Source organism: Spermophilus citellus (assembly GCF_964194105.1).
Source record: "Spermophilus citellus genome assembly, chromosome: 13".
In the NCBI taxonomy this organism is placed as follows: Eukaryota; Metazoa; Chordata; class Mammalia; order Rodentia; family Sciuridae; genus Spermophilus; species Spermophilus citellus.
This window is the reverse complement of record NC_138193.1, coordinates 58879729-58895329: the sequence shown is the minus strand read 5'-3', so window position 1 is coordinate 58895329 and position 15601 is coordinate 58879729. Positions and strand designations below refer to the sequence as shown.

At 38.7% G+C, this 15601-nt stretch overlaps 1 protein-coding gene across 2 annotated transcripts in view; it reads left to right on the top strand.

Annotated features, from left to right (window-relative positions):
* PLEK (pleckstrin) overlaps positions 1 to 15601 on the top strand; it is a 138031-nt gene that overhangs the window by 103167 nt on the left and 19263 nt on the right. For both annotated transcript variants that reach the window (XM_081265357.1, XM_081265356.1), the window contains one exon: positions 4555 to 4765. In XM_081265357.1, the coding sequence (XP_081121483.1) occupies positions 4724 to 4765 (42 nt within the window). In that variant the 5' untranslated portion in view covers positions 4555 to 4723. The remainder of the gene's footprint in view (positions 1 to 4554; positions 4766 to 15601) is intronic.

Sequence of the window (15601 nt, the reverse complement as noted above, 5' to 3'; positions counted from 1 at the left end):
GTACAAAGCTCAAATGTTTTGTCTGATATGCAGATGATAATTCACAATAAATTGGGGGCGTGGCTAGGGAAGAAGAGAGTTACTTTGTATTAGACAGAGGAAGGGGTATGAGAAGGGAAAGAGTATGGGGCTAAGAAGGATAGTAAAATGAATCAGACATTATGACCCTATGTGCATATATGATTACATGACTGTTATAATTCTACATGGTGTATGAAGAATGAGAAGTTATACTCGATTTATCTATAATGTGTCAAAATGCATTCTACTGTCATTTGTAACTATTTGGAATAAGTAAAAAAATTAAAAAGGGGGGCTGGGATGTGGCTTAGTGAATAAGCACCCCTGGGTTCAATCCCCTGTACAAAACAATATCTACATCTATATCTGTATTTGTGTCTATATCTTCACTTGTTTTGACAAAACTGGCAGGCTGACTTGTTAGCTTGCAGTTGGGTAAAATATCAGACTCTTCACAGGTTTGGACATCTTTCCCTTAATTTAGGATCAGTACTAGCACTGATATTTCTCAGCTAAATTTAAGGTCTTTTTTTGAGTTGCCAATGCTAAAGAATAAATTTTAAGAAGAGATACAACTGTGACTCTTACATATGAAAAATCAAAATTTATTGAAGTGTTAACTCCTGCATGGGATAAGGAACCAGCCAGATGTCACAACTCATTGAAAAGAGAGATCAAAGACAAATTTACCTGGAGTAAAGAAATGTTGAAGTGCAATTCTAATTAGACACAAAACTGACTTTTTCCATGGGAGGGTACTGGGATGAGGAAAAGGGTAGAGGTGGTCTAGGGAAATGGAGTTTTCATTCTTGCAAGAATTATTTGCATTGCTGTCAGTTATCTGCAATTTAGAGTTGCAAAATGATTCCAAGACAAGGAAAATTACAAACACCATAGAATCAACCTTATGAAGGTTTACTGTAAATAACACAGAATTTTACATTGGAAACACATAGTAATCTTTTTTTTTTCCAAAGTCTTACTTTTTCCTTACACCAATAAAATGTGCTACAAGAATGTTTCCAAGGTTATGGATCAAATGTGGGAGAATCAAAAGAATGACAGGATGAGGTTTAATAAAGTAAACCTGTCCAGGTACATAGGAAAGATATTGGAAGAAGTTCTAATGACCTGGGCATGAGGTCTGACAAAAAAGAACACTTGCTGGAACTTCCTCAAGTCCCAAATCCTATCGATTCAGGCAGTTCTCTCTACTGACCACAAGGTGTTGCTAAGCAGGCATGATGACCCAGGGCAGGGAAGGGGGGGAAGGAGCCCAGTGGCAACATCTAATCCACCAGTTGTTCCATTGCTTCACACATTTGGGGAGTCCCAAGACGTTTATTCCTACATCTATTCCAAGGCCTCGAACATAGTAAAGTCTTATTCATGAATAAGACTCAGTCTAAGTTTCTTGAAATGAATTATTCAGAACACAGGGAGTACTTTTATACTGTAGGCATTAAAAAAAAAGTTTAAATAGCATGACATTTCTGTGTAAAGAACTTAAAAACCTAATGTTATGGTTTGTATCTTAAGTGTACACCAGAGGTCTCTGTGTTAAAGGCCTGGGTCCCAGCTGATAAAGTTATAGTTACCATTGAAACTTTAAGAGGTGGGGTGTGGTGCAAGGGAGTGAGGTCACTGGAGGTGTGCTCCTGGAGGGAATATCTGGAGCTCTGCCCCTTCTCTTTCTGCTCCCTGGCTGCCACAAGGTGAGCAGTGTTGCTCTAGCACATGTTCTCTTGCCAAGGTGTTCTGCCTTGCCCTAGTTCCATAGTGATGAGGCCAAGTGACCATGGATTGAAGCCCAAACAATCCTCTCTTCTTTTTAAGTTTGTCATCTCAGGCATTTTGTCAGAGCAATGGAAAACTGACTGATACATCTTCTGATCATGCTAGGACAAAGGTAGAAAGGATTCCAAATTAGAAATCAGTTGGTCAATGAAAAGAAGACAAATGTAGCCATGAATAAGACTTAGTTAATGTATTGATGGTGGTTTCCATTGCCAGTACAGATACAGCAAAATACTTTTTTGAATGTAAACACAGCAAATCATTCCTTTAATTTTTTTGTTTTGCTCAGGTGTCATCAAATGTTAATTCCTCTCCTTCTAACTCCAATGCTTTCTAATAATTTCTAATTAACTTTGGTGCAATGAGAAACGGATGGCAAGTTATCTACAATTTTATGTAATCTATATTAATAGGAAAAAATTGAAAAATAGAGGAATCATGACTGCTGATTAGAAACCTAGTTGGAAAGAAGGAAGAGAATGAATCAGGAAGTTCTCAGAGAATGTCGAGCACTGAACTTCTTCCTTCCCCTAATGTTCCTGGCTCCTCAGACCTTCAAGGACATCTGTTGGTTTTCCCCGTCTAGGGACCTCTCACTCTTCTACTACTTCTGCATCTTCCTTTTATTTTGGGGGGAAACCCCTGCCCCCATGGTGCATGGCCTACTAGGGCCATCAGTCCACATGCTACCCCTTGAGATTCCTGAGAGGGAAGCTTCAAGTTGAACTAGGCCACTCAGCGCCCTGATACCTGGAGATTGCCACAGGCCACAAAAACCACCAGAATACTTTCACCTTGATGCCCCAAAGAGATGGGCTGTTGGTTTTTACTTTCTGGAATCCTGCAGTGCCCTGGTTCTTGTCCCTCCAGAGACCCAAGTCTTTACTTTTCCTTCATGTCTGTGAGCCATCCTATTCTCTTCCAGTAAATGCCTATGTGCCTATAGTAGCCAACATTGGTTTTTGTCAATTACAGTCAAAGAACACTGACTGGTATAATAAGGAAAGGGAACTAGTTAGAAATCTAGTCCTATGATTACTTCTATGATCTCTGTTGAACTAATTATTGAAAAGGGCCAATTCTGGGATAATGGAAACTTTCCTTGAAGATGAGGGATAACTAACATTTATGGATATTTACTGTGTTCCCAGACACTTCTGAAATTATGGGTATTATTTCATTTAATCTTCAGAATGACCCCATTGGATAGGTGCTATCATTCCTATTTTATAGAGGAGAAGACTGAGGCACAGAGTGATTAAATAACTTGCCCATCTTCAATGTTAGCTTTTCAAAGGTGCATTTGTTTTCTAGGGCTGCCATAACAAATCATCACATAGTGGGTGGTTGAAAACAGCATCATGTATTGTCTCAGAGTTCTGGAGGTTTCAATTCAGCAGAGCAATGTTCTCCATGACACTCAAAGAGAGAACCGTTGCTTGCCTCTTCTAGCTTCTGGGGCTGCTGGCAATCCTTGGCATTGCTTGAGTTTTAAATTCGTCACTGTAACCCTGCCTCTGTCATCACATGACTGTTTTCTCTCTGTGTGGCTCTTCTTTTCCTTTTCTTATAAAGAGAACAGTCATATTGGATTAAGGGCCCCTCTGCTCCAGCATGACCTCATTTCAACTTAACTATTTATTTACATCTATAGCCACCCTATTCCAAAAATGTCGCTTTCTGAAGTTCTTGAGGTTACGACTTCTTTTTTTTTGGGGGGGGGGAGACACAATTCAATCCATAACCAAATTGTCTATAGGAATAGTTCGAAAAAGATTTCTGTAGTCAAGCAAGTTTGGGAAGCTGTTATGGCAATCATTATGTGGTACTTGATGTTTAATTGGTTAATCTGTAAGCTCATTCACCAAATTGGAACTATAATAAACAGTTTCTCAAACATGTTTGATCGCAGACTTCTTTTTATAGGCCTGTTGTGGGGTGAGTGTCCACTGTGGGCACTGCTGTCATACGTAGTGGGAGGCAGGGGCACCCTGGTGTGGTTCCTCCCTTCTGTTCTTGTTTCACCTCTCACCTGCTGAGTCATCTTGAGAAAACCGCTTTCTTTATTCAAGCCTGAGTTTCCTTATTTCTAAGATAGGGGCAGCAATATACTTCCCCTCTGGGATTCTTTTTTTTGTGGAGGGGGGTATTGGGGATTGAACTCAGGGACACTTGACCACCGAGCTGCATCCCCAGCCCTATTTTGTATTTTATTTAGAGACAGGGTCTCACTGATTTTCCTAGTACCTTTTGCTGAGGCTGGCTTTGAACTCACGATCCTCCTGCCTTCCTCCTGAGCCACTGGGATTACAGGTGTGCACCACCCTGCCTGGCTCCTATAGGGCTCCTAAGAAGACCAAATTAAATAAGGTAGGCTGACAAACACCTGGTACAGGGCCTGGGAGAGTCGTAGATGTTCACTTAACAGCAGGTACCTCAGTTATGCTAATCAGATGGCTCTGGATTTCTTGGTATTGTTATTAAACATTTTCAGGGTCTCAAGAACAATTCCTAAGCAGGATAGTTTCTACCAATAAAGTTTTCTTGTTCATCTGCCTTTTCTTTTTATTGTTTTTTTTTTCCTCTCTAGGAAAAAAAATAAAAAAGATAATGCTTTTCTTTATGGTAATAAAAATTTATCTTGGCAAATATTGCACCCAATTGTATTTTTAATGTTTCCAGTATGAGCAAAGCCTGGGCTGTTTGGCCCTACAGTTCCTTATTCTGCTCTTCCAGCCCACTGAGGGGAAGAGGATGTGATCATGCGATCACCAGCAGAAGGGAAATTGTGAAAGAGACCTCACTGTGAAAAAGACAGCCCACAACCGCCTGGGGTCTCAGAGGAAGGTGAGCTTCTGAGAGGACTTGTCTGAGAAGGGAACCGTCTTTCCTTCTGTCCACCGGCATGGAACCGAAGCAGATCAGGGAGGGCTACCTTGTGAAAAAGGTAAGTAGAAGCACCACTTACGAGGCTGTCACTCAAGACAGCAAGGGGAAGACTGGTGTCTAGCTTCGAACTCGACCCAGTTCCTTTCAGGAATGCATTCTGCTGCACCTGTTGGGATGCATACAGGAGCTCACTGCAGCACTGGGGAAGGTTGGGGTGGAGGACTCAATATGTATTCTACTGCCTTCTGTCTCTTAAAGGGAAATTGATCCAGCTCAGACTTTAGCACAGTTTAATCTTGGGGACCTGAGAATTCCGAGCAGCAGGATCTGGAAGGAGGAGCCTAGATTAACTCCCTCACAATTTAGAATAAACTTTTTAAGAGTCACTCATGTGCGTCTGCCGAAAGAGCCAACTCTTCTACTGCAGAAGTTACTCGGAGAGACTGTTTCTTTTTAAATTTAAATCTACCCTCAGGGTTGTTTATTTGGTTTTTTTTGGGGGGGGGGTGATTAAAAATAAGTTGAAAAATGATATAGTAATTATAGTTTATTTCTTGGGCCATCTTCCTAAAATTGATGTCTAAAAAACCCATTATCTTTTAAAAATTGTACTGAAATCTCTTCACTCACAACTCTTAATGAATTTGTTTAATAGGCCATCAAGGTGGCAAAAGCACAATTTTAAAGAGTAGGATATACAGAACTGAGTATACTTAAAAAATGCCTCGTCTCACTCGATTGGTATCAGGAACACTAAATCTTGTTAAGGCCATTCATCTTTCTTCTTATTCTGGCTGTGTGTTTTCTGAGTTGATGTGAAAAGCCCCCATGGTGAATTCACACATAGGGCTTATTGGCATCCTGTGGGCAACACCTATACACACAAGCATGCTCACACTAACCCACGTGAAACCAGAGATTCAGAAGTGAACGGAATTTTAGTACATCCTTCCCGCTGCCTTTCTGCTGAACGAACACCTAACATGACCCTGTTTTAGGCTTTGTTTTACATGTTGGCCTAAAATGTTCTACTTCTAAGGGGACTGAACAGCATATATTGCTGCCTGCTCCCATTCTGAATTCAGTCTGAAATGGACCTGTAATCAGCTGGCCTCATCTCCTCATTTGCACAAGAGGAGACTGAGATCCACGGTTACAGGGGTGTGACAGAGTTGGGACCAGAAACATACTCTGACTCCTGGCACTGACTCATGGCACTGAGCTCTGTTCAGAACCCCAGGGTCTTGCAAAGCAAATTTAATCTAAGTGTTTGCAATGTATTTGTGTTGGGGAGTTATGAGTTGGTGCTGGAGGATAAATGTGCCTCTAGCTGGTACTGTCTCTGGCTAATCTGAAACATCCTTTGGAAGAGACACAGTTTTACACACAGAGGTGCATGTAGTGTTCTTGTGATAGGAACTGGTGCTTCCTCTGAAAACCAATAATAATCAATGTTGACTGATTTGCCTAATCCATTTGGGCTTCTTGAGAAAAGCAGGTGAATGGAAACATTTTCTGCATGGTTTGTTTTCTGTTTGTTTGGTTTTTAGACAATGGAAAACATCTTGCAATGAAACTTACTGTTATAAAGTTTGCATGCTTGTATTTAAACTTCTCTCAACTACAAAATATGTATTCAATCTATAATAACTGAGATTTTTCATTAGGAAAGGAGGATAATAGAGTCAGGGTTATGAAGCATATGAACTTAAATTAGTAAATAACTTCTAATTAGTGAGAATCATTCTCTCAGATTATGGTCTGTAGATGCCCATTTAGAAAAGTGCCTAGAACCTAGTAAAATTTCATACTGATATTTTCACAATTTGTATCTTTAAAATTTTTGTTTTCAATTTACATCTTCCCTATGGTTTGCATTTTTATGTGGGGGCCACTTGAATACTCTCCATATAAATTTTCTAATTTGGCATTTTGTTTTTATTTAAAAATCTTATTTCAGGGCCTCATGGTCTACCACCAAGCTATGTCCTCTAACTTGACTTTTTTTGGGTGGGATGCTTTAACACTGAGCCACAATCCCAGCCTCACCCTTTTTTTTTTTTTTTGGTACCAAGGGGGTACTTAACTACTGAGCAATATCCCCAGCCCTTTTTAAAAAAAAATTATTATTTTTTTTAGACATGACCTCGATAAGTTACTGAGCCTGGCCTTGAACTTTCAATCCTCCTGACTCAGCCTCCTGCATATCTGGGATTACAGATATGCACCACCATTTCTGGCTAATTTGACATTTTAAAGAAAAATTTGGTTCATAAATATTCTCTTTGTCAGTTGTGGAACTAAACCTGGAGCCAGAGTTTCCCATAAGGTGTAAACGTTCCTAATTTCTTTAGATATTAAGTTTTTTCAGTCACTGGGTTGGTGGCCAAGTTAATCATGAAGAAAGAGCCATGAAAATCTTTCTCTGATGAGACTATTAGGAGCCTTGACCGTGACTATTTGTGTTAAAACATGACAAGTAACATGAATCTCTCTCCATTCATCTTTTTCTCTTATGCACTTGGATAGTAATAAAGGACAACTTTCTCTTTGGTCTTGTTTTATAAATGCTTTTATTGGAATATTTTGGGTGGAAGAAATATGATATTCCTGCTCACAGAGGAATTTTGTCATTAGAAATCTTGGTCTTGACAGCCAATGGGCTAGTAACTACAAAATGTTTCTGTTTTTCTTCTGTTGAGAGATAATATTTCACAATTTATGTTTCCTCTTTGGCCTCCTAAGATCTTAAAAACATAATTATCTTAAACTTATAATTATCTTAAACACATAATTCTGTCATTTTCCAACCTTTTCATTCCAAACACCCAGATCTCCTTGCCTCAAAGTCTTGTCACTTTTTAAATTTTTTTTTCCAAGAAGCATTTAGACTCAACTAGGTAGCAGCTGGCTGGTATACAAATGTGACCTCATTCAGTCTTTACCACTTTGTGATTCTCATCTTAGAGTTGAGAAAAATGAGGCTCAGGGAAAATAAGTGACTTGTTCCCTAGCAAGCATTTGGTAAGAGGCTAACCTGGGATTCAGACCACCATCTCATGATGCCAGGCAGTGTTCTGAAAGGCAGGCTATGCAAGCCGACAAAAGGGAGGTCAGATGAACTCAGCAGAAGCAGTGTGGGGTCTGAACAAATTGTATTGTGGGCAAGACTGGGTTTAGTAACCTCAGCCTCCTTTGCTCTCTGATTAGGGTGTTTATTTTGCATGTGTTTGAATACATACTGCTGAAGGGAATATGTTCATATGCATGGCTTTAAAAAAGAGAAAGGAGCAAATGAATACAATAAATAGACTAGACTCCTCCAAGTCATTTCCCTCATTCCTAGAGGTTTATGGAGCAGACCATGGTTTCCACGACAACCCTCCCAGCAACCAGTAGGTACAACAGGACTGATTCAGCAGCTTTGGGACTTGGATGTCCTGTGAGACTGGGAGAAAGCACAGGAATTAGGGTGTTGGGAAATAGAAGGATATGGGGCTGAGGCAGGAAAGAAAAGGGCTGCAGAAAACTGGCAGAAAGGGAGAGTCTGGGACAAAAGAGAGAGCAGAGAATCTTGGGTCCTCGCCCAGGAACACTTTCCTACAGCTGGCTTGTCTTCTGGACAGGATGAAATATCCCAGAGATTTGCAGCCATTGATTCGTCATCATGGTAATGACTAACACATGCAGTGTCTGCCAGGCAGCAGGGACAGTTCTAAGCATCACATGCATCAGTCCCTTCATGTGATATACTTAGAACAACCCTACACAATAGGTACAATTATCCTGACTTTATAGATAAGGAAAGGCAGAGCCTCACCCAAGATCCCCCAGATAAAAGTGGCACATCTGGTTTGGAACCCGGTAGTGTGGCCTCAGCTTTGCATAGAGCCGAGCTTAACCACTTTCTATCTGGCCATCTTGGGTTCATATTGCAGTGACTTTCTGTTCCAAAAGTACTCTTTGCTGTAATAGGAGGGACTCAGAAGAACCTCAAGCCAGAATAACTCCACCCTTGCCTACACCACTGTACTTGTTCCCCTCACCTCCCAGTACTGGGGATTGAACCTGGGTTCTATCACTGAGTCATATCCCCTGTCCTTTACACTTTTTAAAATAGGGTCTTGACAAGTTGCAGAGGCTGGCCTCAATTTTTTTAAAAAAAAAACATTTATTTTTTTTAGAAGTAGTTGGACACAATACCTTTATTTTATTTATTTATTTTTATGTGGTGATGAGGATCGAACCCACGTGCTAGATGAGCACTCTATCACTGAGCCACAATCCCAGCCCCTGTCCTCAAATTTGTGATCGCACGTGCTAGACGAGCACTCTATCACTGAGCCACAATCCCAGCCCCTGTCCTCAAATTTGTGATCCTCCCACCTCAGCCTCCTGAGTCTCAGGGTCTGTAGGCATATATGATGGTGCCTGGATACATATTTTTCAAACCCCTGCTCCCAGTTAGTTGCTTTGCTAAGCCCTTTATCATCTCCTTTAACCTTTACAATGAGAAGTAGGTAATTTGTTATCTTCATTTTATAGATAAACACAAAAGTCCAATTGCCCCAACTGTCAGCCATGGGTTGTAGCTTTTTTTTTTTTCTTCAGTTGCTGGGGATCAAACTTAGGGGTTATTACCTGCTGGGTTAAAACTCTACCACTGAGTTCCAGTTCCATTCCTTATTTTATTTAGAGACAGGGTTTTGCTTAGTTGTCCAGGCTGGCCTTGAACTTGTGACTTTCCTGCCTCAGTCTCCTGAGTAGCTGGGGTCACAGGCATACAACAGCCCTCAGCTGATCTGTAGCTTCTTTCAGTGAAGCTGGACATACACAGGAAGGCATGTTCTAATTTGTGCATTCATCACAATTAATTAGATGTTACTCTCTTCCCTGTTAAATTATAAACTGAGAGCAGAGACTGGATCTTGTTCATTTGTTACACCCAATACCAGGTTGTGTCTGAAGCAGACTCTTTTATCATTAGTTGGATGAACTTGAAAGAAATTTGCCTAAAATAGACTCACAGAGACCAAGGAATCAGGGTTCCATATTATAGCAACTTTTTAAGTATTAAAAAAAATAATTTTAGACAGGATGTTCATTTTTAGATGACATGTAAAATGTGCTCCTAAGACTTATTGTTACTTTTTGCCTTGCTGATGAGGCCCAAAGATTAGAAATAGGAATTATAGAAATAAAAAGATAAAAGGAAATAAGGACAGCAGGCTCTTTGGGACAAATGCATAGAATCCCAGGGTAGAAAAGGATGTTAAATGTCCAATTGAACTTCTTCTCTGTAGCCTGCATTTCTTTTATTTTTCTATTAACAAGCATCTTGAATATTTCTTTTGTTAAGGAATTCACTAATTTAATTGTTTTCCTTTGAGTTGTGCATAAAACTAGTGGGACTCCAGAATAATCCAAGTGTTTCACACTTTTAAAGACAATTCTCATCTGCTCTGCCTGTTCATAGACAGTTCCTTCAGCAATCTTCCAGGAGAGAAGGTGCCATCTTTGTATTCTGTTTTGAACTGGCTCCAATTTTATCTGAACCCAGCATAGTTCTCCAGGCACCTGATAAATATGGAATTAGAGGGAATAGGTAGTATTTAAAGAGTGCTCACTGTGTGCCAGATATTGATTTCAGCAATTTATGTGGATTGCTTCATTTAACCTCCCAACAACCCTGAGACATAGGGATTATTACTATCCTCATTTGCCAGATGTAGAAATTTGCTTAAAAGTCACACTGCTAAAGAAAGTGCTGGGGTTGGGATTTGAGCAGGAGTCATCCAGTTCCAGGGCCCCTGGTCACTTCCTGGCTATGCCCATTTAAAGTTAGAATATTGCTTTCCTCTTTTAGATCCTATTCTATTTATACAACCCACAATGAGTGTAGTTTTTTTTTTTTTGACAGCCACATTAAACTGTTGAGTCATAGAGCTCTTCCCCTCCCAAATGCCCTTTCCCCAAATCTTGGCCCATACATTTTACTTTAAAATATTTTTAAAAATCTTATTAAATAAAAGGACTGTGTCTTACTTAATTTCAATTTGCATTTTTCTGTTGCTGTTGAAGTCATCCATTTTTATTTTTGTTGGACCCACAGTAATTCTTCTTTTGAGAATTGCCTGTTTATATTATTTGCCCATTTGAAAACTGAGAGCATTTGTATATTTCTTATTGATTCTAGAATGTTTTAAAAAATACCTTAAGGTTCTTTACCTTTAATCATTTAGTGATATATTGTAAATACCCATGCATTTGCTTTTGCTTCCAGTTATTGCTTTATTTTTTAATGTACAGAGTTCATTTTAAAAATATGATCAGATGTCTCATCTTTTTTTTTTTATACCAGAGATTGAATTCAGGGGCACTTGACCACTGAGTCACATCCTCAACCCTATTTTGTATTTTATTTAGAGACAAAGTCTCACTGAGTTGTTTAGCGCTTGGCTTTTGCTGAGGCTGGCTTTGAACTTTCGATCCTCCTGCCTTAGCCTCCTGAGCCACTGGGATTACAGGCATGCGCCACTGTGCCTGGCAGATGTCTTATCCTTTTATGATTTCTTCTTTTGGTGTCATGTAATGTCAAACTCTGATATATCAGTCCCATGATGATGAATATATATATTTACCAGGAAACTTTAAATCTGACTTAGCATCTAAAACCCACCATTGTGGGCCTGTAATTGAATAGATTTTTGTTTGTAATGGAAGAAAACAGACATATGCTACACACATACACACACACACACACACACACACAAGCGTGCATGCGTATACATGCAAACCATGCATACACAAACAAAATTGAACACCTTAATTCAAAAATAAAAAATCTGAAATGCTCTAAAACCTGAATCTTTTGAGCACTGGCTTGACACCACAAGTGGACAATTCCACACCATTTAACATGCACAAAATTATTTAATATATAGTACAAAATTACCTTTGCTTTTTGTTTTGTTTTTGTTTTGTTTGGTACTAGGGATTGAACCCAGGGGTCCTCTACCACTGAGCTACATCCCACCTCTTTTCATTTTTTAATTTGAGACAGGGTCTCACCAAATTACCTAGACTGGCCTCGAATTTGCCATTCTCCTGCCTTATCCTCCAAAGTTGCTGGAATCACAGGCATGTGCCACCATGCCTGACTACCTTTCGATTATGTATGTGAGGTAAAAATGAAACATAAATTTCATGCTTGGACTGTGTTCCATCCCCAAGTTATATCATTATGTATATGCAGATATGTTAAAATCAGAAAAAAAATCAAAATCTGCAACACATCTGGTTCCAAGCATAATTTTGGATAAGAAATATTCAACCTATATCTATCATATATCTGTCTATGTGTTTCTCCATTAAAGTGAAGTAGTTGGCTAAGTGTTATAAAAAAGAGATTGATCCAGATTTTAGAATTAGTTATCTAAGAACCAAAATGAAGATACCACCTGAGAGGAAGTGAAAGCGCATAAAACTGGGAATCAAGAGAACTTGGTTCTAGTGACAGTTTCACATTAACTAGGCAGGTGTACAAGGCCTAGTCACCTAACAGGGGCCTCAGCTTTATCTCTATGGTAAAAGTGTTGATAGATGGTCCTAAATTCTTCTCTAGCTTGGTCAGTCTATAATCACACTTCCAGGTTTGCTTTTGGGTGAGCACCAAGAAGGTTGAGGCCAGACAGGGAAAAATATAAGAATGGCCAATAAGATCTATTGTCAGGTTACCAGAGAATTCCATCATCCTAACCTAATTCACCACTATCAGGCCTGGAAGAGAGTGCAAGCTTTATAGTGGCCAGATTTCTCTTGATTTTCCAAGTATTAGGTTCCTCAATTTGCAAAATGACCCCAAATCCCAAATGACACATCTCTCTAGGAGTTTGCTGACAGCCCCTACAGCTATATTTGAACAAGGAAAGCACACATTCACTTTGGACAGTTGTCTCTGGATGCTTTAATTGTCTGCAAAGGGAATGCAGTTCTGACAGATTTTTACCAATTTATTCCAATTCTAAGGTCAAAAGCCCTGAGTGATTATGGAAGGTATTATCCTAGATAGGCCTACAGTTTAATATTAAACTTAAGGTTTGAAAAGGATTTTAGCAGTCATCTAGTTGAAACTCTACTCTGAAAGTCTGTGGATACATCTTTCTGATTTCTAGTTATTTCAATTTTTATTGATCAGATTTTTCTATATATTTCAGTAAAATTATATTCGAAATTTTAATACATAGAATGTCAAATGTTGTAAATTTATTTACTAACTTTCCCTAATTGTTTAAAAATATTCAAACCTATAGAAATTGGGAAAACCACTTCCACTAACCATATACTTTTTACCTAGATTCATCCATTGGTAAGGAAAGGATGCATTTGCTTTTTTTTTTTCCTTCTCGATATTTCTCTACAAATATGCCCACATATAATTTTATATCAAGAAATTTGAGAGTAATTTGCAAACATCATGCTAACTCACTCCACTACTTCAACATATATCTAGTAAGAACAAAGATATTCTCCTATATAATCTCCTATGTAATCTTGAATGCCATTATTACATCCAAGAAATTTAACCCTGATACAATGCCATTGTAACTAACATAACTTTTTATATTCAACCAATTCCAAATGACTCAATAATATGCACAACTGCTTTTAAAAACTTCATTATTCAGTCAAGGGCCCTATGTTGCATGAATATGCTGTTTTTCCAGTGATCAAATGAGAAAGGTAACTAAACTAGAATAGTGCTCTTTCATAGGATCAACCTGGCCAGGTATGGAGGTGCTTGTCTATAACCCCAGTGACTCAGGAGGCTGAGGCAGGAAGATCACAAGTTAAAAGCCAGCCTGGGCAACTTAATGTTCATTTGTTACACTCAATACCAGGTTGTGTCTGAAGCAGACTCTTTTATCATTAGTTGGATGATAAATCAAAATTAAAAAAATTGAAAGTGCTGGGTATGAAGCTCAGTGTTATAGCTCCTGGGTTCAATCCCCAGCACCACATAAAAAGCAACCTGAACAGAGCCATATTACTATAATCATTGTGTATGCCCTTCATGGAATTAATTCTCAGGACCTGTATAGAGCTAAACAGAACATTGCTTTTTAACTCGAAGGAAAACATATATACAAAAAAGCATGTAAGCTATGCCATAATTTTTACACACACACACACACACACACATAATGTACATCATACACAGAACAAGATGAGACATTGACAGTATCCCATAAAAATCATTGCTCTCCTTCCAACTCTATACTCCCATCATAGGTCACCATTAGTGTAACCTCTCACCAGTTATGCCTGTTCTTGAACTTCACATAAATGAATTCATACTCTAAGTACATTTTTCGCCTGTTCTTTTTTCACTTGATATAACGTCTATGAAATTGATCTGTGGTGTTGTAAGTACCAGTAGTTCACTTTTTTAAATCATTAAGTTGTATTCTGTTATGTGAATTCACTGTATTAATAATAAATTTATATGTTTTCACTGTACAGTTTACTTATCCATTCTCCTGTTGATGGATATTTGAGTTATTCTCCATTTTGGGCTATTATGAATGACGTTGCATGGATGCTATGAATATTCTAGTATCTAACCTTTTTGGCAGTATACACTCATTTCTCTCAGATCTGTGACCAGGTGTGGAATTGCTGTGCAAAGGGCACGTGTCTGTGTTTAGCTTTAGGGTAAAATTTCCAAATAGGATATAACATTTTGCATTTCTGCCAGCTATGTATAGAAATTTCAGTTATTCTTCTTTCTTGACAAATCTTGCTCTTCTCTATCTTTATAAATGTTGGGTACTTTTGTGGATGTGTCAAGGTATCTCATTGTGGTTTGAATCCATGTTTACCTGATTAACAATGATGGTGAACACTTTTTCATATATCTTCTTTGATTTCATGCCTGTTTATCATTTTTTGGCCCGTGTAAAAAGCATATTGTTTCTACTTTTCTTATTGATTTTAAGGAGTTCTTTATGTACTGGATATGAATCTAAGATGTAAAATAGGAAGGAATTTGATTAAAATTATTTAATGTGTTGGCATAGTGTCTGACCTTGTCCATTTTTTGAAAAGGGAAATAGTGCAGTGTTGCTTTGGATTAATTATTCTGCCTGGGCAAAAAAGTGATAGTGTATTTTAGTTGGGGATGGGGGACAACTCTTTTAGGAGCCCATCAAAGGAAATGTTTGGACAAGAAAAAGTGATTATCTTCTTTGTATAGTCTTCCTTTGGGGCAACTAGACCTTTATATAGAAGCTCTTTGTATTTGAGATAAGCAGCAGGATCTGCTGGGAGCTGGATGATAATTTTAATTTGTGGTGGTCATGACAGGGTGGTATTGTGGGTCAAGGAATAGAGGCAAAGGAATTTACTTTATTCCTTTTCCAAAGCCCTCTCCCAAATTAAACCAGAAAAAGAAATTTTCTCAGTCTAGTCAGAATGGTTAATTTGTTGCTAAAGGAGCAGTTGGCATTACTCCAAACTGAATCTTTGTAAGTATTAATTTTCCTGTGAGCCACATTGACTCTGATAGCATCACTCATATTGTAGACCAATTCGCAAGTGATTTTCATAGAGCCTAGCCATGCCTGCACACAGGCTCTTGTCTGAGTTTCTTCTTGACATCCATATTCAGGTAAAATCTGATTGAACCAAGGGATGGAAGCACTGCAGCACTTTAGGATCTCTGTGAGCATGGACACAGCTGTTGATCAAGATGCTTTTCTAGTTTGCCCAGATTCAGGCGTACACTCCTATTTAGTTTAAGCTGGCACTTGAGATAGAATCTATTTACCGTCCTTGAGTTGAATTAAACTCAATCAGCAGGCTTGGGAGCAGAAAGTAAACCACAGAAAGTCAG